The 19,044-nt window shown below is 47.8% G+C and overlaps 1 protein-coding gene and 1 long non-coding RNA gene across 4 annotated transcripts; one reads left to right on the forward strand and one right to left on the reverse strand.

Moving 5' to 3' along the window:
- The first annotated feature begins 4,098 nt into the window (after window positions 1-4,098).
- On the forward strand, window positions 4,099-17,397 carry LOC133513017 (RNA-binding protein 38-like). Of its 3 annotated transcripts, none has more exons than XM_061843239.1 (4): window positions 4,099-4,536; window positions 6,113-6,236; window positions 8,159-8,219; window positions 16,545-17,397. In XM_061843239.1, exons 1-4 carry the CDS (start codon window positions 4,327-4,329, stop codon window positions 16,837-16,839), a joined length of 690 nt encoding a protein of 229 aa, XP_061699223.1. In that variant the 5' UTR covers window positions 4,099-4,326; the 3' UTR covers window positions 16,840-17,397. The 3 variants fall into 3 exon arrangements, with proteins under 3 accessions (XP_061699223.1, XP_061699212.1, XP_061699232.1); XM_061843228.1 differs by having other exon boundaries at window positions 16,574-17,397; XM_061843248.1 differs by lacking the exon at window positions 8,159-8,219.
- LOC133513027 (uncharacterized) lies at window positions 6,762-7,151 on the reverse strand. Its single transcript, XR_009798369.1, has 3 exons — window positions 7,097-7,151; window positions 6,927-6,998; window positions 6,762-6,806 (listed from the first exon to the last, which is right to left on the reverse strand). It is a non-coding gene; the product is annotated as an uncharacterized LOC133513027 (long non-coding RNA).
- Window positions 17,398-19,044: the final 1,647 nt, after the last annotated feature.

Consider the following 19,044-nt stretch of genomic DNA (forward strand, 5'->3'; position numbering starts at 1 on the left):
GCGTCACACTAGTCCAAGAGAGTTCTACAGAGAGGTCTCAACTATTTCACGCAAGGATATGTACACGGAATTATGATTTTGGACGGAGCAGGACGCAATGTCAGAGTTACAGCAAAATGTTGGCGATCGATGTAAAAAAAGTTTCATGCCTCACAAACTTCCGATTGAAATGCAACAGGATGAAATAGTGGAATCGTACTACGCATGTAAAGCAAGGTGAGTACCTTTTACTTGGAAAGATAACACTCGGAGTAATATCATTGGAGTCTTTAGAAGTGAGTAGGTTGGACTTGGCTAATAATGGAACCCAGTTTTCCGTCTTCAAAGTCTGTGATACAAATGGTAAAAAACTGTTTGTTGATATTGTTCACATTTAGTTGGACGTGCGCTCTTCCGCGAGCCTTAATCCATCGTAGACACTTCGTCAACTGTGTTTAAGGCTTTGGGAAATGAATCAAGCGGGCCCTTTGTGGACTAGCAGGATAACTTTCATCAGGATTGCACGTTCCCCAAGCGCATCTGAGGACCATTTTCTTCATAACTTTAACTTTTCAAAGCGCACGCGACCGACAACCAGCATTGCTTGTGGGACAACATGGCGGCAGGGGCGTGTCAAGACAATGCGGCTATCTGATTGGCTATTATTGTACGAGTGATTAACAGGTTAATTTCCAATAATCGTGACTTTTGTCGCACACTTTCTTATGCTCATGCAATTTTTCGGGTAATTTATGCATTTTTTCTAATGGCCACTAGGGGCGCTCGGGCACCAAAAGGTGAGAGTGAGACAGGTGCAATGTGTGTGTCGAGGAAGACGCGAGGTTAATGTAACTTCGTGCTTTGTGCATGAATAAAATGAGCATGAACAGAACCTCATCATGGAAAATGCAAGAAATGCATTTGGCCCAACTTTCAAGTTAAGCAATCGAGCTGGTCGATAAAAGAAGGAAACAGCAGCTGCACGTAAATTTGGCATCAATGAATTGATAGTGAGACGCTGGAAAATGGCAGCGGGAAGAACTGGAGCAATGTAAAAAGCTTTCAGAGATAATAAAAGCAGGTGGCCCGAACCTCTTTGGAAATATCTCACGTTTCAATTTGTGCACGTGCGTCTTATGTACCGTAATTTCCCGCCTATAAGCCGCGACTTTTTTCACACCTTTTCAACCCTGCGGTTTATGCGGTAATGCGGCTAATTTGTGCATTTTTTCTAACAGCCGCAAGTGGGCACTCGAGCGGAAAAGGTAAGAGTGAGACCGGTGGAATATATGTGCCGAGGGAGTGACTTTTACCGGTATGTTGTTTTTTTTTTTTTTTAAACCGGCCCTGTTAGCGCTGCGTCTCAATGATTTTCCTTTTCATTTTTCTGAACTGAGAATCAAACATCTTACCTTTCAACCTTTTTGATCCCAACGCACATTATTAAGGATTGCCCTACCAAGAATAAATACAAATCTAAAATAAAAAAAAGTATAACAAATCCTAAGGTACACTCATGTACCTACATGCGTGATAATTTTGATCTGCATTGTCGTAATTTAAAGTCACAGCAACGTGTCGGTAGATGAAGAGTGCCAAGGGGGACTCGGTGGGCAGTGGTGGGAAACAACAAAGTCCAAACAATTCGGAAATGTCCAAGACTTTTTACATATTTGTACTTGAGTGGGGCGGCACGGTGGCTCAGCTGGTAAAGAGTTGGCCTCACAGATTTGAGGTTCGGGGGTTCAATCCCGGCCCCCCCGAGAGTTTGCATGTTCTCCCCGTGCCTGCTGGGTTTTCTCCAGGCACTCTGGTTTCCTCCCACATCCTCAAAAGATGCAGCATTAATTGGACACTCTGAATTGCCCCAAGGTGTGATTGTGAGTGTGACTGTTTGTCTGCATGTGCCCTGCGATTGGCTGGCGACCAGTTCAGGGTGTATCCCGCCTCCTGCCCGTTGACAGCTGGGAAAGGCTCCAACGCTCCCCGTGACTCTCGTGAGGATAAGCGGCAAAGAAAATGGATGGATGAGTGTTTATCTGAAGCCTTGACTTTTACTGGGTACATTTGAAAACGGTTATCTGTACTTTCTCCACATGACTTTGTCAAAACGGGCTTTTTAAACGTCTTCAGATGATGACGCAACATAAAGGAAAAACTGCTTCTGGGAAATTCTAAGGTGTAAAAAAAAAAAAAAAAAAAGGAAAAAAAAAACGGACTTTCGTGCCATGGTGGGGCGCAAACCAGAACAGTGGGGAGCGTTCGTGATGATGATGCAACAGATTTGCTTGATGTTGCGTGTGTGTGTCTTATTGTGCCATCTTCTGCTGTTTAAAACTTTGCAGCCTAATCAACAAAAAAAAGCAAGTTTTTAATTTCACTTTTTTTTTTTAAATTTAATTCGCATTTGCAGAACTATGCAAATATTGTTTTGATTGCATAAAAAGGGGAGTTCATAAAAGAGGAAACTGATGCCGGAAACTGTTTCTGTTTTCGTTGAGCCTTTTTTTTTTTTTTTTTTTTTTTTTTTTTTTAACTCGGGTCCTGCAATGCGATCGTAAGCGGCCAACGAGAACAGTGGCGGATGCACTGCAGTCACTTGGTTTCTTCCAACGGTAATAAAAGACACATTCTTGCAAAAGTTGCTCCTGGCAAACACTCACGAACTTCAGCCGACGTCCACGATGAAATGTCCCTTTGCTCTTTCATCACTGCTGAAGTCACAAACGGACAGTTACCAGACCCCCGCCCTTGACTGTTCACACTCAAAGTCAAAACGTTAGGGAGCTATGGAAGTAGATCAGTACCACCAGGATTTCCGGAGGGATCCCGAGACGTTCCCGAGCTAGCCGAGAGGCAGTCTTTCCGGCGTGGCCTGGGTCGTCCTCGGGGTCTCTTTCCGGTGGGACATCCCAGGAACACCTCACCAGGGAGGCATCCCGATCGGATCCCCCAGCCACCTCATCTTGCTCCTCTCAATGCGGAGGAGCAGCGGCTCGACACTGAGCCCCTCCCTGATGACCGAGCTTCTCATCCGATCTCTAAGGGAGACCCCGGACACCCTGTGGAGGAAACACATTTTGGCCGCTTGTATCTGGGATTTTGTTCTTTCGGCCATGACCCACAGCTCCGACTTAGCTCCGCCTTCACCACAATGGACCGATACAGAGTCCGCATCACTGCAGACGCTGCACCGATCTGTCTGACGATCTCCTGTTCCATTTTTCCGTCACTGGTGAACAAGACCCCAAGATACTTGGGGAAGGGTCTCATCCCTGACCCGGAGAGGGTACGCCACCCTTTTCCGACTGAGGACCGTAGTCTCTGATTTGGAGGTGTTGATTCTCATCCCAGCCGCTTCACACTCGGCTGCGAATCGCTCCAGTGAGATCTTTTTTGATGAAACCAACAGAACCTCATCATCCGCAAAGAGCAGAGATGCGATGCTGAGCCCACCAAACCGGACACCCTCTGCGCCTTGGCTCAGTCCAACTCTCACTGGCAACGAGTCCGACTTATTGCTGGCAATGCGGACCAAACTCTGATAGCGGTTGTACAGGGATCGAACAGCTCGTATCAGGGGTTCGGTCCCCCATACTCCCGAAGAATCCCCCACAGGACTCCCCGAGGGACACGGTCGAATGCCTTCTCCAAGTCCACAAAACACATGGAGACTGGTTGGGCGACCTCCCATGCACCCTTGAGGATCCTGCCGAGGATGTAGAGCTGGTCCACTGTTCCACGCCCAGGACGAAAACTCCATTGCTCCTCCTGATGACGTCACCGCAGTCCCGGGATTCCCTTGTCCGCCATCTTGTGTGTCACTCCCGGTGATTGGTGACCCCCGTGAGGATAAGCGACTAAGAAAATGGATGGATGGATAATGAAGTCACCATTTTAGGTTCACTTGGGTTATATGCGTTTATTTACATGCGTTTGACGAGCGTAAAGATGAAAGTGGGGAAATTATGCAAAATTAAGAATGTGAGAAGGGCGCCGCTACTTTTTCACAGCGTGGACTGTTATCTCGCGTGTCCGCCCGTGCTGGTGGATAGTCAACACGGGGGGGGCTTGAAAAAAGACGCACGGCTCGTCCATTGGGCTGCAATTGCACTCGGACCCGCCTTCCCTCGCAACCTTTTTTTTGTGTGTGTGTGTCTTTCACTTGACAGAAGACTCGATTGCAGCACTTTGCACTTGTCTTCTCCCCACAGCCGCGCGTGTTTCAATCATGCCCCCGTCCCTCGCGTAAACCCACTCGGCGTGTTTGTCGTCTTTCCTCCGAATCGACTTTTTTTTTATTTTTTTTTTGGTCTTTCCCTTCTTGTCTCGTCTTTCCGCCGCCAAATGTGTTCGCCGCTGTTCTTGGGGCATCTGCTCGGGGTTCCCGTCGAAAGCGCGGACCGCGACACGACCCGCACGAAGATCTTCGTGGGCGGCTTGCCGTACCACTCCGACGACGCCTCGCTTCTGAAATATTTCCGGAGTTTCGGGGACGTCGTCGAGGCGGTGGTGATCACCGACAAAAACACGGGCAAGTCCAGAGGATACGGCTTTGTGAGTATATATCACACTATCTATCTTTTCTCTTTTTTTTTTACCGACCGCAAACTATGCAACCACCCACGCGTGTGGTGATGTCCGTACGGCGTGGAAACTTATCAGGTTTTTTGACTCCTCTGACGTTTTCTGCACTGAGCTTTATCAACCTCCACATCGTGCATGACATGATGGACGTTTTGAAATATGCACCCCTCGACCCCCTCACCCCAATTCTGTACGGTTCGAATTGGGGTGTATACCGCCACAGGAGCGTTTGGCTAAATACTTTAAAAGCAAAACTTTTAACGGAACACTGGAATATTTGTTTTGCTTCTGTTGCAAGCCGAAATGGACCTTTCCGACCTGTCAATCACTCTTACAATAATAGCCAATCAGATAGCCGCATTGTCTTGACACGCCCCTCTCGCTGTATTGTCCTACAAGCAATGCTGCTTGTCAGTAGCGTGCCCTTGGAAAAATTAATGTGACGAAGAAATCGGTCCTCAGATGCGCTTGGGGAACGTGCGATTGTGATGTGAGATATCCGGCTAGCTTGATTCATTTTCCAAAGCCTAAAACACGTATCTACGATGGATTAAGGCTCGCGGAAGCGCGCACATACAACTAAATGTGAACGATATCAACAAACACAAGGCTGTATGTGCAAAGGTAAGTGAGGGAGAAGTATCTTCTGAGTTCAATTGAATTATTCTCAGTGCTTTATGCATTGGGTTAGGGATACGTAAATGTGCGATGTCACGCAAGAGAAATGTCTATTTGCCCATTTGTATCACATCAGACTTTTAAGACAGAAAACTGGGTGCCATTATGAGCCAAGTCCAACTTACTCACTTCTAAAGATGATATTACTCGTGATCTTTCCAAGTAAAAAGGACTCATCTTGCTTTACATGCGTAGTACGATTCCACTATTTTATCCTGTCGGATTCAAACTTTTTTTGGATCGATCGCCAACATTTCACTGTAACGCTGACATTGCGTCCTGCTCCGTTTGATTTGGAGTTGCCAGCGCGCTGCATGCGAGCGAGAATTTCTAGCAAGCCACAGCGTCGTCGTTTCATCCGATGTCCGGCAGCCGTTTTGGGAATCGCGGCCGACCTCGAGCCGTCCTCCAACGTTTGCAGAAAGGTTTTCGTGTTGAGCATCTGTTTGCTCTCGTGTGTCTTGACCTTGAGCTCGAAACACTCAAAGCTCCCCTTCCCACGCTATCGGCCCACTCCTCAAACACACTCCCTCAAGGTAGAGTCCAGTTGCTCATCCCAATCTGGAAAAAATAAAAATAAAAAATACTCCCACGTACTGAAGCAGCCTCCGCTAACTTACTGTAACATGCCGCGAAAGCTCAGCTGGAAGCTTCTCAATGCAAATCTTTGTACCTCCTCGTCTGTTTTTGTCAACCGTCGTCTATTTTTGGGAAGGAAGGCAGCTTTGTGTGGGCGGCCCACGGACGAGCCGGTCCACGCGCAAATAAGGACCGTCCCGCCTCATTTGTGCGCGGAGAAGCTCTTCCACGGCTTTTTACACAGTTAGTCTGCTTTTGGGGTTGACCTGCGTGGCCGTCCTGTCAACAGGTGACCATGGCCGACAGCGCCGCGGCGGAGCAGGCGTGCAAGGACGCGAGCCCCATCATCGACGGCAGAAAGGCCAACGTCAACCTGGCGTACTTGGGAGCCAAGCCGCGGAGCTCGCCGACAGGTGACTGGCTTTTTCCAGGCAGTCACACACACCTGTCGAACTTTGTACGCTTTCTTGATGCGGGAAACGGCCTTCGGCTTTGCTGGTTCTGTTTTCATCTCTAGCTGCTGTATTAATCGCAAACCTTAGCTGCTTAGTACCCTAATTCCCGGCCTACAGAGCGCACCTGTTTATAAGACTCACCCAGTACATTTGTAAAGGAAATACCATTTGGTACATGCGTACGCCGCAGCTGTGTAAAAAGCGCAAGCGCCGACATCGAAACAAGAGATATCTACAAAGAAAGACGGTACACAGAGAGTTTAACGCTAGCGCCATTGTGCTAATGCTAACGCCAGCGTCGTTGCGCTAACGCTAGTGTCATGCTAACAGGCCCAGTTAAAAAGAAACCGTTTTCTTTTTCTTTCGGCTTGTCCCATTCGGGGGCGCCACAGCGTATCATCTCACATACCGGTAAAAATCTCTGACGCACGGCAGTAGCACGTTAGCCCAGCGCTAACTGGGCCGGACCGGTAAAAGTCAGTTCCTCGGCACATATATTCCACTGGTCTCACCCCGCTCGAGTGCCCCCTTGCGGCCGTTAGAAAAAAAAAAAATGCAGAAATTAGCCACATCACCGCATAAACCGCAGGGTTGAAAGCGTTTGGGGAAAAAAGTCGCGGCTTATAGGCCGGAAATTACGGTACTTACTCTCAGCTCCGCCCATGAAGTACCCCGTCTCTTGCCGTAAGTCAGCTGGGATAGGCTTCAGGTAGCCTGCAACTGTAGTGAGGATAAACGGGACAGAAAATAGATTTTTCTTATAGTATTTGAATAATTTAAGACACAAACGCAAGGCCCGGGGGCCAGATGCGGCCCACCACATGATTTTGTGTCCCCCGCGGAGGGAAATCATCTGTGTCAGCTTTTGTGATGCCTGTGAAAATCTGGGAAAAAAAATGTCAAATTATCATATAAATAAGTATATTGAGATATTACAAACCTTTTCGTGTTGGCAAACATGAATCATGGCTGAAAAAACTCATTACCCCTTGAGTTCTGATTCCCAAACTAGTTCATAAATTCCGTGTCTAAATATGATGTGGCTATCAAAAAAATTGTTCACGGCCCTCTGGGGGAAACCGTAACTACAATGTGGGCCACGACAAAAAATGAATTTAATACCCCTGATTTAAAAGAGCTGCTGGCAGTCTGGGTTTTCCTCCGCGTCACCCCAAGTGGAATCCAGCGCAGTGAGGAGAAGACGAAAAAATCTCAAACTGTAGAGAAAAGACACGTTAGCGCTCCAAATAATTCAGGGCCACCATTCATCCGCTATTTTGCTGTCCGTACGTTTTCCACTCGGGTTCACACGCAGCTTGCTCGCCGCCGGGCCCTTTTCATTGCGAACCACCAGACCACATGCTTGTTTTCCAAACAACATCCCGCTGCACACCAAACACTGACAGCCCCCCGGCCCCCGTTGGAGCTTTACGGTGAAAACGCACTCGCGTGCAGATGCCGCCGACCGCCGAGCGTGGGTCCTCGTCGCCGTGACGCGGGCAAGCGCACCGCTAATGGGCGACGGCGGCGCTTGGTATTATTTGTGTGAAAGTGCGGCCAGATGCGGGGAAATAAAAGCATGTCTGTTGCCTCTTTGTGCAACCCAAAAAGAAAAAAAAATCCTTCTACGTTTAAACAAAAGAGACGGGGGAAGAGGCGGACCCGCCACGGAGGGCCAAATGGCCGGAGGAATGCGGAGACGGATGAATTTCTCTGTCTTCCTCGGCCTCGGCTCACTCCTGATGAACCTCGAAGGCAGCGAGGCCGCAGACGTTGCGTGTCAAGGGACTGGCGGTCGGTCAGCAGAATGCGCGCTTGAATCTGAAAGACCCGGAAAGAGAGCGAGCGGACCTCACCCGCCGCCTCTCGTGTGTCCGCAGGTCTCGCCGCCGCGGTTCAAGTCCAGCAAGTCCACCCCGCGTGGGCTCAGCGGCACTACGGGTAAGGCCGACACCGATCGCTTCTTGTGTTTGCGACGTTGACTTTCACCTCTCCCGCTCTGTCAGACGCACGAGACGTCGGCTTCTCCATTTCAGTCACGGTTGACTTGCGCTCCGCTGAGGCGGCAAGCCACTTCGTCAAACTTCCATGCGCAAACACACACACACACACACACACAATGGGTCGTTTTCACGTGACGTCACCCGTCGGTCTGCCTCGAACGGCGGCCATTTTCCATCATACATCGGCAAGGTGGACGACATTATGTTTCTCACCGCATTTATTGAAGACGCCACCACCAAGACATCAAGCCCAGAGTGACTATTGGGCTACGTGGCATACACAGATCATGGGACTCACTCTGGACTGCGTGACAAAGACGCAGTATTGTGCTCTTGATTTTTTTTTTTTTTACTCTATGTGACACAAATAACGAAGGAAGAGCACTTACCTGTATGCTAACACGGAAAATGAATGGCGGTGGAATTTTTTTTTTTTTTTTCCGAGGTAAACTCAATGTATTCCACTTTTTCTTTTCAAAAAAGTAAAAGCTGTATATTAGTTCACCACAAGCAAAGCGAAATGTATATTATTTGTTTAAAATTTGATGTCAATGGCAGAAAGACAAAAGAATAAACAAAGCCAGTACTTCACAAAATTCTCGAATCTTTTAAGTGACTAACAAAAAAAAGAATCTCAACTGTAATGTTGGCCTTCTGAAAATAGGATCGATTAAGCTCGTTAGCTTAGCTCGGCGACGCATCAGCACGATGGAGGTTGAGACCGGGCAGCGGGATAGCGGCGTCGGGCAGTCGTCCACAAAGCCGAGTCTCCGTGAAGTGCAGAGTCTTTCGTCGGAAGCGTCAGACGATGTCCCCGGACTTGTGTACCGGATCGCGAGGCTTTGAAGAGCGCGCCGACTGGTAACTCTGGAAAAAGTTTCGGCGACTCTCTGATGGTTAGCAAGTCCTCTCTTGTGTAGTTGAGTCCCGAGACGCCCGTGAAACACAAAAACACAAACAGTAAGCGAGAGTATTCCGTAGACTTCCGCTCTGGGTTCGCGTTAGGTAGAGAGGTTAATTGGCGGCGCGCAGTGCTGTGTGGCTAATTCAGCAAAAAAATGTGACGTCAGTGAAAACAACCCATAGACACCCGTAGGCATTATTCTAAAGTCATATTTTTGTTGTTCTTTTACGAACATTCCTTCTTTTACACTCGAGCTCTTGACCATTAATGCCGCTGGAGGGTCTCGTTATGTTAGCGCAATACACGAGAAGGGATCTGTGAGCTCAAGTACCGGGATGAGGCAGCCATTTTGCAATCACACGACAGCAGATGGCAAAATACTGTAAAAGTTTTTTTTTTTTCTGAGATGGATGGACGTATGAATTTGTGAAAGTATTAGAAATGGCATGTAAATTTAGCAACTACCGTGATTATTAAGAGGCTTTTTATGTTTTTGCTGTTTAGCACTGGCGGCACGGTGGAGCATCTGGTTAGAGCGTTGGCCTCACAGTTCTGCGGACCGGGGTTGAAATCCCGGCCCCACCTGTGAAGAACATGCTCTAATTGGAGACTCTAAATTGCCCTGAGGTGTGATTGTGATTGTGAGTGCGACCGGTTGTTTGTTTCTATGTGCCCTGTGATCAGCTGGCAACCAGTTCATGGTGTCCTGCTCCGTCCAAAATCTTAATTCCGCGTACATATCCTCTCGTGAAACACTCGAGACCTCTCTGTAGAACCCTCTTGGACAAGTCTGGCGCATTTGGCAAAAAAAAAAAACAACAAAAAAAAAAAACGCAATATCACCTGGAATATGCGGTAGAGAATCGACTTCAAACATGTTCTCTTCAGTCGCCATTTTGAAAGCTTGTGGGATATGGCTAAGGGGGCGGAGCTTAAGATCATCAGTCAGAAAGGTCCATTCTGAACAAAAAAAAAAGAAATACAAAATCTAACATTATGCTGGACGAATGAGAAAAAAATGAGTGCAAGACAGAAGTCCATCACCCACAGGACAGCCAAAGTCCCACATGTAGGACGAGGAAGTTACATTAAAGGGTTCTGCCATATAAGTATTTTTTTTATAATATACAGAAATGTGATATGAATGGTCTAATGAGTTATTTGCATGCTATTTGTCGTAAGCATATACATTTTGCATGTTCAGCTGTCACGCCGCAACCTGTCTAAGAACAGAGCAGTAGGATTGAGGCTGATGCTTCTGTAATCGCCATTTTAGTAGCGCATAAATACAACTGACTGCTGCTGTCTTGAGGGGGGGGGGGGGTGGGCGTGTGTTCCTGTGGCTCTGAGGAAGGTGACCACCTCACACATGGATGGCGTATGGGGGAGGGAGGGGGGGTGGACCTGAATGATTCTCCCTAACAGTTTTAAGGTTAATGTTATGTTGCTTCTTATTTTTTAAATACAAAATTAGCTTTTTGTGCACCATATTGTCTGTGCTTTCATCCTCAATCAGGCTGTGCCAAGGTAGAATTTTAACATAATACACCATTTCATCCTACACTTTCTACTTTGGCTTCAGACCAGACCTTTTTCAATTGAAAAAGAGAAAATCTCGTCCAGTTTCACCACTTTTTTTCTTCGATTATGCGCGTGCTTCGACAGTCATTTCTTCTTAAGACAACGGCATTTCTTTTTTAACTTTCGCCATTATTATCGAAAGTAAACATAAGCAGCATGTCTAGCTCGTCTTTGCTCTACGTTGCCCGGACTGTGTTGCTAACTAAAGCACCGGCGTTGTGCGCTGTCATCATAAACCAGATTGATGGGCTGCGTAAGTACTGTGACATTTGTAATTATGAGTGCACCCCTTTAAGAGAAGAGGGGGCGGTGCAAGGTAAAGAGGAGAAGCAGGTCATTGCTGCTTAAAAGAAACCAGTGATCGAGAGTCATATTTTGCATTTGTGTTCTGTGCGCTGACCCGCTTCTAGGTGCCAAGCTCTCATCCCAAGGCTACAGCAAAATTCATTAAAAAAAAAACTCAATTGCTTCAAGTGCTATTAATATTGCAGTCTTCAGATTATGAATGAGTGATGAGGGAACTGACGCTGACCCAGATGAATCCATGAATGAGTTAAAAAATGTACAATTCAAAGCTAGCTATAGTTTTTTTTTTTTTAACTACTGCAGTGGGTGAGCCCTAACTACTGCAATAAAATCTTGTATTCCAGTACCACCGCATCACGTTTTTTTGCCATAACTAGACTTCATCTTATCAATACAAACGCGACCGGATACACTCGTTACCACGCCACGACAGCAATAATGGATGTGAATTCATTAGAAAAAAATGGGGAAAAACGTGTGTTGGTGGTCACCGGTGCTCGGGAGAGGACGTTCGTTTAAGCCTTGCTTGACGTATGTTCACATACTTTTCATACGGTACGGCTTGCAAGCGGGCAAACCATTTTGTAGCCTAGCGAGCTAGTGCTAGCACTAACATTTGCAAAAAAACGCCATTGAAAACAAAGAAGAGAACAGTGAAGTGACCAAGGCGATTTTACCCTATCGTTTTGAGCCATATTTAGATGATGTGCGGATCACTTCTAACTAACAACAGACTCCCTGACAGTATGACAGGATGCAGCGTACTCAGCCACGAGCAACGACCGCGGTGGCTCGTCGCACATTGTTTATCGTTCTATTGTTCAAAGCCGAAAGCCGCCGCCGCGATCGGCTCGCCGCACCCGGTCGATAAACAACGACGCCGACGATGGCGCACAGGTACAATGACCGGAGAGAACGCAGCCCTCTTTTTGGGATATGATCCAGGTTCGTAGTAGTGGATCGGTAGACCTCTGAGAACGTCTCACTCGAGCCGCCAATACACGCTGATTACCGATCGCCCGTTGCCGTACATCTTGAAGCCGCCCACTTACAAAGTCATCGCAGGCTTGTAGAGACTTGTAAGGATTTAGTTCATCAAGGGTATACGCGCATGATAATTAACGATATCGGATATGTAACGTCGGGGTAGCCTTCCGCATCGTCACTCCAGTCGCTCGCTTGGGATTGATATGGATCTTTCCCGCCGACGTCCTTCAATTTCTCCAAGTATCTGTAAGCGTCAAACCTCTTTTTTTGCCCACGACGTTCGCATTCGCTTTAAGCGACGTCGTAACTCTTACACCAAACGGAAAAATGAACGATAGAAAAAATCCTTCACGCTCCGCCGTTCGCCCATGAACTCTTAAGACACGCGGTGTGACGTCCGTCGCGAGGCGTGATGGGTAATCGGAAAACCTATCCATTGATTATCGACGGAACGTTACGGATTGCAGTTGGTCCATTGAACTCGCTTGACATACGAGAGATTCATCATACGTTCCGACTTTGCTATTGATGAACGTGTGGAGTATCATTAGCAGAAATGACTGATGATGGGCTCCCCCCCCCCTCCCCCCGCCCCCCATTTCAATCTACGATTCACCAAAGTCATGATGACATTTAGTGTCAAGATAATGTGCAGTGGATGTTTTCAATGATCAAATTGAAAGTTCATTTGCATGCTGACAGCCGGGCTGAGTGTCCAAGTCCACCGTTGGCCCTTCTGCCTCTCTCACCCTCCCCCAAGCTCCGAGCGTGCGCTCGCAAAAAGAGGATGAGCGGCGTATCTGTGTGCGTGTATCTCTGCCGAGTGCGTTTGCAGCTGCCTGACTCACTCCCCCTCGCATCCCTCATCTGAACTATTAAAAGCCGCGGCTGTCTCAAGGCACGAGCGATACACGACGGCTGATCCTTCACCTCTGAATGTCTCCCTCCTCTCCACTTGCTCATTTCTCGCCCAAGGTGTCGTGACGACGGATTTCACCCCCCCCCCCCACCCCCGTCTTTGTTCACTTTATCCCACGCTTGTTTTGTAGCGAGGGGGGTGTAGCGAGTGGGAGTACGGAGGAAGCTGACCGCGAGGGAGTGAACCCACAGAGAGGAAGCGGAGGTTATTCTGCTCTCGTGGGTCTGTTAGCATACAGCTGTGCCAATTAGGCCCCCCCCCCCATCCTCTCCACCCCCGACACAGGCATGAAATTAGGATACAAGTGCACCTTGTTATCCGCATGCTATTCAAAACTCAGATTTTCTGCATGTGACGTCCTCGTCTCGCATGTGCATGATTCTCTGTGTGTGTGTGTGTATAAATGGGTGCCGGACAGCCAGCCGAGTCGCCCGGGTCGGGTGAAGCGGAGGCTCAGCGCCCTGCCGTACGATGCGGTTGTCGCATCGGATCAGTCAGGCGGGCGGCGCAGGGCCGCGAGAATGACACCGCACTTCTGCTCGGGGTAGAGTCGTCGCGCGAGCGAGGAGACGCGAGATGCCCAAAGGGGCATTTTGGGCCGTCGTTTACTTCACTTTGTTTGGAATCTTTGTTGTCTTTTGTTATCCATCTGCAAATTCGAACTCTGTACCCGATTCAGAAGTCACCATTTTGCTTTCCTCTTATGTAACCAAAAGTCAGGACGGAGACGAAACAAAGCCGAGGCGGAAGAAGAACTCCGGGGCAGCTCGGGTAACGTAGGGTCCGATACGCTCGCTTCTTTCCGGCTCGACGCCTCCTGACATCAACACCAGCCTTTAGTCCAAAATGACCTCAAGGTGCTCTCGCTCTTCGTAATCTTCAACCTTGGCCATTAATCAAGACGGAAAGGCTTGACGACGGGCGGGAGGCGGGGTACACCCTCAACCGGTCGCCAGCCAATCGCAGGGCGCATGGAGACAAAAAGTCGCACTCACAATCACACCTCGGGGCAATTTAGAGTGTACAATTCATGTTGCATATTTTTCGGATGTGGGAGGAAACCGGAGTGCCCGGAGGAAACCCAGGCAGACACGGGGAGGACATGCAAACTCCAAACAGGCGCGTCCGGGATTGAACCCGGGACCTCAAAACTGTGAGGTCAACACGTCACCAGCTGCGCCACTGTGCCTCCTGGGTCAGTTTCATTTCCAGTAATATTTTGCTGTCATAGAAACAAATGATTAAAAATTCAAGTTTTTGATGATGATGAATGTTGTTGTGGCAGCACAGTGGGCGCTAGAGCGTCTGCCTCACAGTTCTGAAGATCCTGGACCTGCCTGTGTGGAGTTTGCATGTCCTCCCCCATGCCTGCGTGGCTTTTCTCCGGGCACTCCGGTTTCCTCCCACATCCCCAAAACATGCAACATTAATTGGACGCTCTAAATTGCCCGTAGGTGTGATTGCGAGCGCGACTGTTGTCTGTCTCCATATGGCCTGCGATTAGTTGACAACCGGTCCGGGGTGTACCCCGCCTCCTGCCCAATGTCGGCTGGGACAGGCCCCAGCACGCGACCCTTGTGAGGATGAGCGGCTCAGAAAATGGAAGGTTGAATGTTGTTGTAATCATAGCAGCCCCGCGTTGAGAGTCGAACTGCGAGACACTTCCATTGTTCATATGCGGTCACTCACAAAGTAATTCGTGTTTCAAAAGGTTGAAACGTGAACATTTAGAATGCTTTGGCAGCCTGGCGAGACTGCGGGTGTTATGTATACAGGACAACGCAGTGGCCCAAATTGTTGTGTGCACACCGATGTCAGGTGGGCATTTGTTTTGGGGAAAGCAGCAGGAGGCCTCAACTCTTCACTATTGTGGTGCATGTGTGTATGTATGTATGCAGCGGTGTGGACGCACACTTGTAGTAAGTATTTGAACTCCCTGCTTTATTGCAAGTTCTCCCACTTAGAAATCATGGAGGGGTCTGAAATTTTCAACGTACGTGCATGTCCACTGTGAGAGAGATAATCTAAAAAGAAATATCCAGAAATCACAATGTATGATTTTGTAACGATTTATGTGTGTGATATAGCTGCAAATAAGTACATCTGTCTATCAGCTAGAATTCTGACCCTCAGAGACCTGTTAGTCCGCCTTTAAAAATCCACCTCCACTCCATGTATGATCCTAAATCAGATCCACCTGTGTGAGGTCGTGAGCTGCATAAAGACACCTGTCCACCCCGTACAATCAGTAAGACTCAAACTTGTAACATGGCCAAGACCAAAGAGCTGTCCAAAGACACCACAGACAAAATTGTACAACTCCACATGGCTGGAAAGGGCTACGGAGAAATTTGCCAAGCAGCTCAGTGGAAAAAGGTCCACTGTTGGAGCAATCATTAGAAAATGGAAGAAGCTAAACATGACGGTCAGTCTCAATCGGAGTGGAGCCCCATGCAAGATACCACCTCGTGGGGTCTCAATAACGCTTAGAAAGGTGACGAATCGGTCCAGGACTACACGACAGGACTTGGTCAATGACCTGAAAAGAGCTTGGACCAACCTTTCCAAGGTGACTGTTGGTAATACAACATAAGACTTCATGGTTCGAAATCATGCATAGCACGGAAGGTTCCCCTGCTTAAACCAGCACATGTCAAGGCCCGTCTGAAGTTTGCCAATGACCATTTGGATGATGCAGAGGACACATGGGAGAAGGTTTTGTGGTCAGATGAGACCAAAAGGGAACTTTTGGGTGATAATTCTACTCACTGTATTTGGAGGAAGACAAATGATGAGTTCCATCCCAAGAACACCATCCCTACTGTGAAGCATGGGGCTAGTAACATCATGCTTTGAACCCAATAGAAAATCTTTGCTGGGAGCTGAAACTGCTTGTTTCTCAGCGACAGCCCAGAAACCTCTGTGATGTAGAGAAGATCTGTGTGGAGTAGTGGGCCAAAATCCCTCCTGCAGTGTCTGCAAACCTGGTGAACAACTACATGAAACGTTTGACCTCTATAATTGCAAACAAAAGCTACTGTACCAAATATTAACATTGGCTGTTCGAATACTTATTTGCAGCTGTATCACACAAATAAAATGTTAAAAAAATCATACATTGTGATTTCTGGATTTTTCTTTTTGGATGATCTCTCTCACAGTGGACATGCACCTACGATGAAAATTTAAGACCCCCTCCATGATTTCTAAGTGGGAGAACTTGCAACACAGCAAGGTGTTCAAATACTTTTTTTCTTCACTCTAACAGAGGCAATACGGATTTTGATGTCATCTCAACATAACTAGAAATATGCGTCTTCTGACCGGTTTTATTTGTAGTGTGTGGTGTACTTGCACACCACAAACGTATTGTTTGTCGTAGTACCGAGACTTACATGTGAGAGGCGGCATGCTGCCACGGGGCTGATGGACTGTGGGAAAATAAAAAGAGGAGGAGGAAAAATGGCAGTTTTTTGTAGTTTGCCGCGGCATACATTTTTTTTCAAATGTTTCTATGTTGTTTCAAATGAATCATTTTGGAGCTTGTGGGCCTTGTGTCCCTCCAGGCTGGCTCATCCTTGCGTGTACCCTCCAGCGTTCCTGCAGCCCGGCCTGGTGCTGCAGTCCGGCGTCGCCCAGCCCTACTTCCCTCCTTCGGGATTGGACGAGTACCCCTACAGCCCGTCGCCACTGCCGTACCTCAGCTACGGCTTCTCGCCAGGAACGTCAGCGCCCGCTTTGGTCACATCCCAGACTCCGCCCGGCGCCGCCCATTCGCCTCTGGCCATGTTCTCCGCGTTGCCCGCCGTCCCGCAGGTCGCGCTCCCGAACCTTGTGTACCAGCTCCACCGCTCGCAGTGAGCGCCCAACGCCGACCGGCCGATACGAAAGCGACGCCATGAGTGTGATGTCATAAAAAAAAGGGCTTTTTGAAAGCACTCCAGACTTTTGTACCTGTGTTGTAATAGTTTATAAAAATGTTATTACTACCGTTTCTTTATACAACCTGAATGTTGGTATAAGTCAGTGAGTGGAATAAAAGAGCCCAGAACCGCTTGGAGAACACGTAAGGGGGAAGGAAAATGAGACCTATTTGAAATGATCCTGCAGTAGACTATTTCACTGTCCTCATCGTACACATTTTACTTCCTGCCTTCAGGTGATATCGAATTTCTTTACATTTAAATGATGCAAATGTTATAGTTTGAAAGGAGAGTCGAGCACGTACGTCAGGGTCCGGCGCGAGCTCCTCTTGCAGCTCGTTATTCCAATCGGAGTTATGTTTTCTTTACATTTCCAGCCGATTCTTCGGCGAAGCTGGATCGGCGCCCCTCGTTCATGTTGAACCGCCTTTGTCACGATAAAAAGCCGTGCGGAACTTTTAGTAAGAATATGCAAAATAAAAGCGGTGTTTCCTACGAGGAGTGGGAGCTTTTTGTTCTTTATCGAAGTTGTTGCGTTTCGGGTTAGCGCAGGATGAAGGTTGCGTGATGTCCGCTGAAGATTGAAATTTGATAGGTCGTCTCATATGTGCTGTACCTTTGAAAATTTGAGGTTAATCCGATATCATTTCATGGGGTTTTGAGAAGATTTTCTTTCGCCAATTACGAATTTTCACGGGCGCATGACCTACTTGTGCGGCTTGTGCGGCTGTGACGTATTCTGTGCGTAAACAAAGAAGTAATGGCCGATTTGTAGCGTAATCACGTGCAGTACAGCTGCCATCGGACACGACAAGAAAAGTAAGGAAAAGAAACATTTAAAGGTCAAGTGTCATCCCTATGAACATTCTAAAAATCGATATTGTAATAAAAAAAAATACATATAACATTATTCGCTTCAATGTCTATTAAAAAAAAAAAATATATGAGCGGAGAGCGCGTCATCCATCGTGACGTCACCCGGACATTCGCCAACGAAAACACACGCTGGACCCTACTATGGGAGACGGACACGCCCCTTCTGACACGGAAGCTCTTTTCGAAGAAGAGAACATCACACAACCGAGTGAAGTTACCGGGGAAATATTACCCTATTGTTTCAAGCCATATTCAGATGATATGCGATCACAGCCAAACCGCCTCCCCGTCCGATCAACTTCTGCGGCTGCGAAGAGCATCGCGGCTCATCGCAGCCGGCCGGTGTGGCTCATTTTCGGCGCCGAGGTGGCTTATCATGGAGCCAAGCCGGGCTGCTTTAGGGGGTTGTTCATAGCCGCCGCCGTGCGCGATGAACAACGCCGTCGAGCCGGGCTGTTTTACGACATTGTTTTCGCACGCGGCTGAGTGCTGCATTGTCGGCAGCGTTGTTCAGAGGCGCCCCCGTCCACGAGCCCGACACGCACATCGACACATTTAGCACGCCTGTCATACGTTCGCGGATCTTTTGTTAGAGTTACGAGCGACCGATTACATGGTCCGCCCCAAACTATTAGGTTTTTTGGTAACTGTATACACACCTACCTGTCATTTGGAACCCACAAAGCTCTCGTCCTTTGCACCCGTTCAATCCATTTTTCACGACAAACCAGATCTTTTGGAAAACGAGCCGCCATTTTGGCTAACACGAAGAAACAACGAGCTACCTTCCCGGAGGTAAAACTAATGGAAACAAACGAGTCCACTAGGGGGCGCCTCTGTCCTGTACGTCACTTCCTGCTTCTTCTAGAAAACAAAGGATTTTAGTGGCGGGAGTTACGAAAAGCTGTATACGTCAAAATCATGTTTCGTGGTGAAAATAACGCATGCGTCCATGTCGGCTGGCATTTTTTCATTAATAACACACTAAAAATCATCCATTTCATGACAGTGGCTCGCGAAGTGTGGTCGCCCTGAGCCATATGACATATGTACAGGTGTATTTCCGCATTTATTTCAGACCAACACAGAGGACAACTATAGTCTCTGAAATTCTTTTAAATAACATTGTTATGATGTTGCTCACCAATGATGACAAAACTACTTCTTACCATTAATGCGACTTCTTCATACGTTGAGACTTCCATCCGTCCATCGTGAACGTATTTCAGTTTGATTTGCCATCACAATGGTGAACATCATTCGATCT

Source organism: Syngnathoides biaculeatus, chromosome 2, assembly GCF_019802595.1.
Source record: "Syngnathoides biaculeatus isolate LvHL_M chromosome 2, ASM1980259v1, whole genome shotgun sequence".
Lineage (NCBI taxonomy): Eukaryota > Metazoa > Chordata > Actinopteri > Syngnathiformes > Syngnathidae > Syngnathoides > Syngnathoides biaculeatus.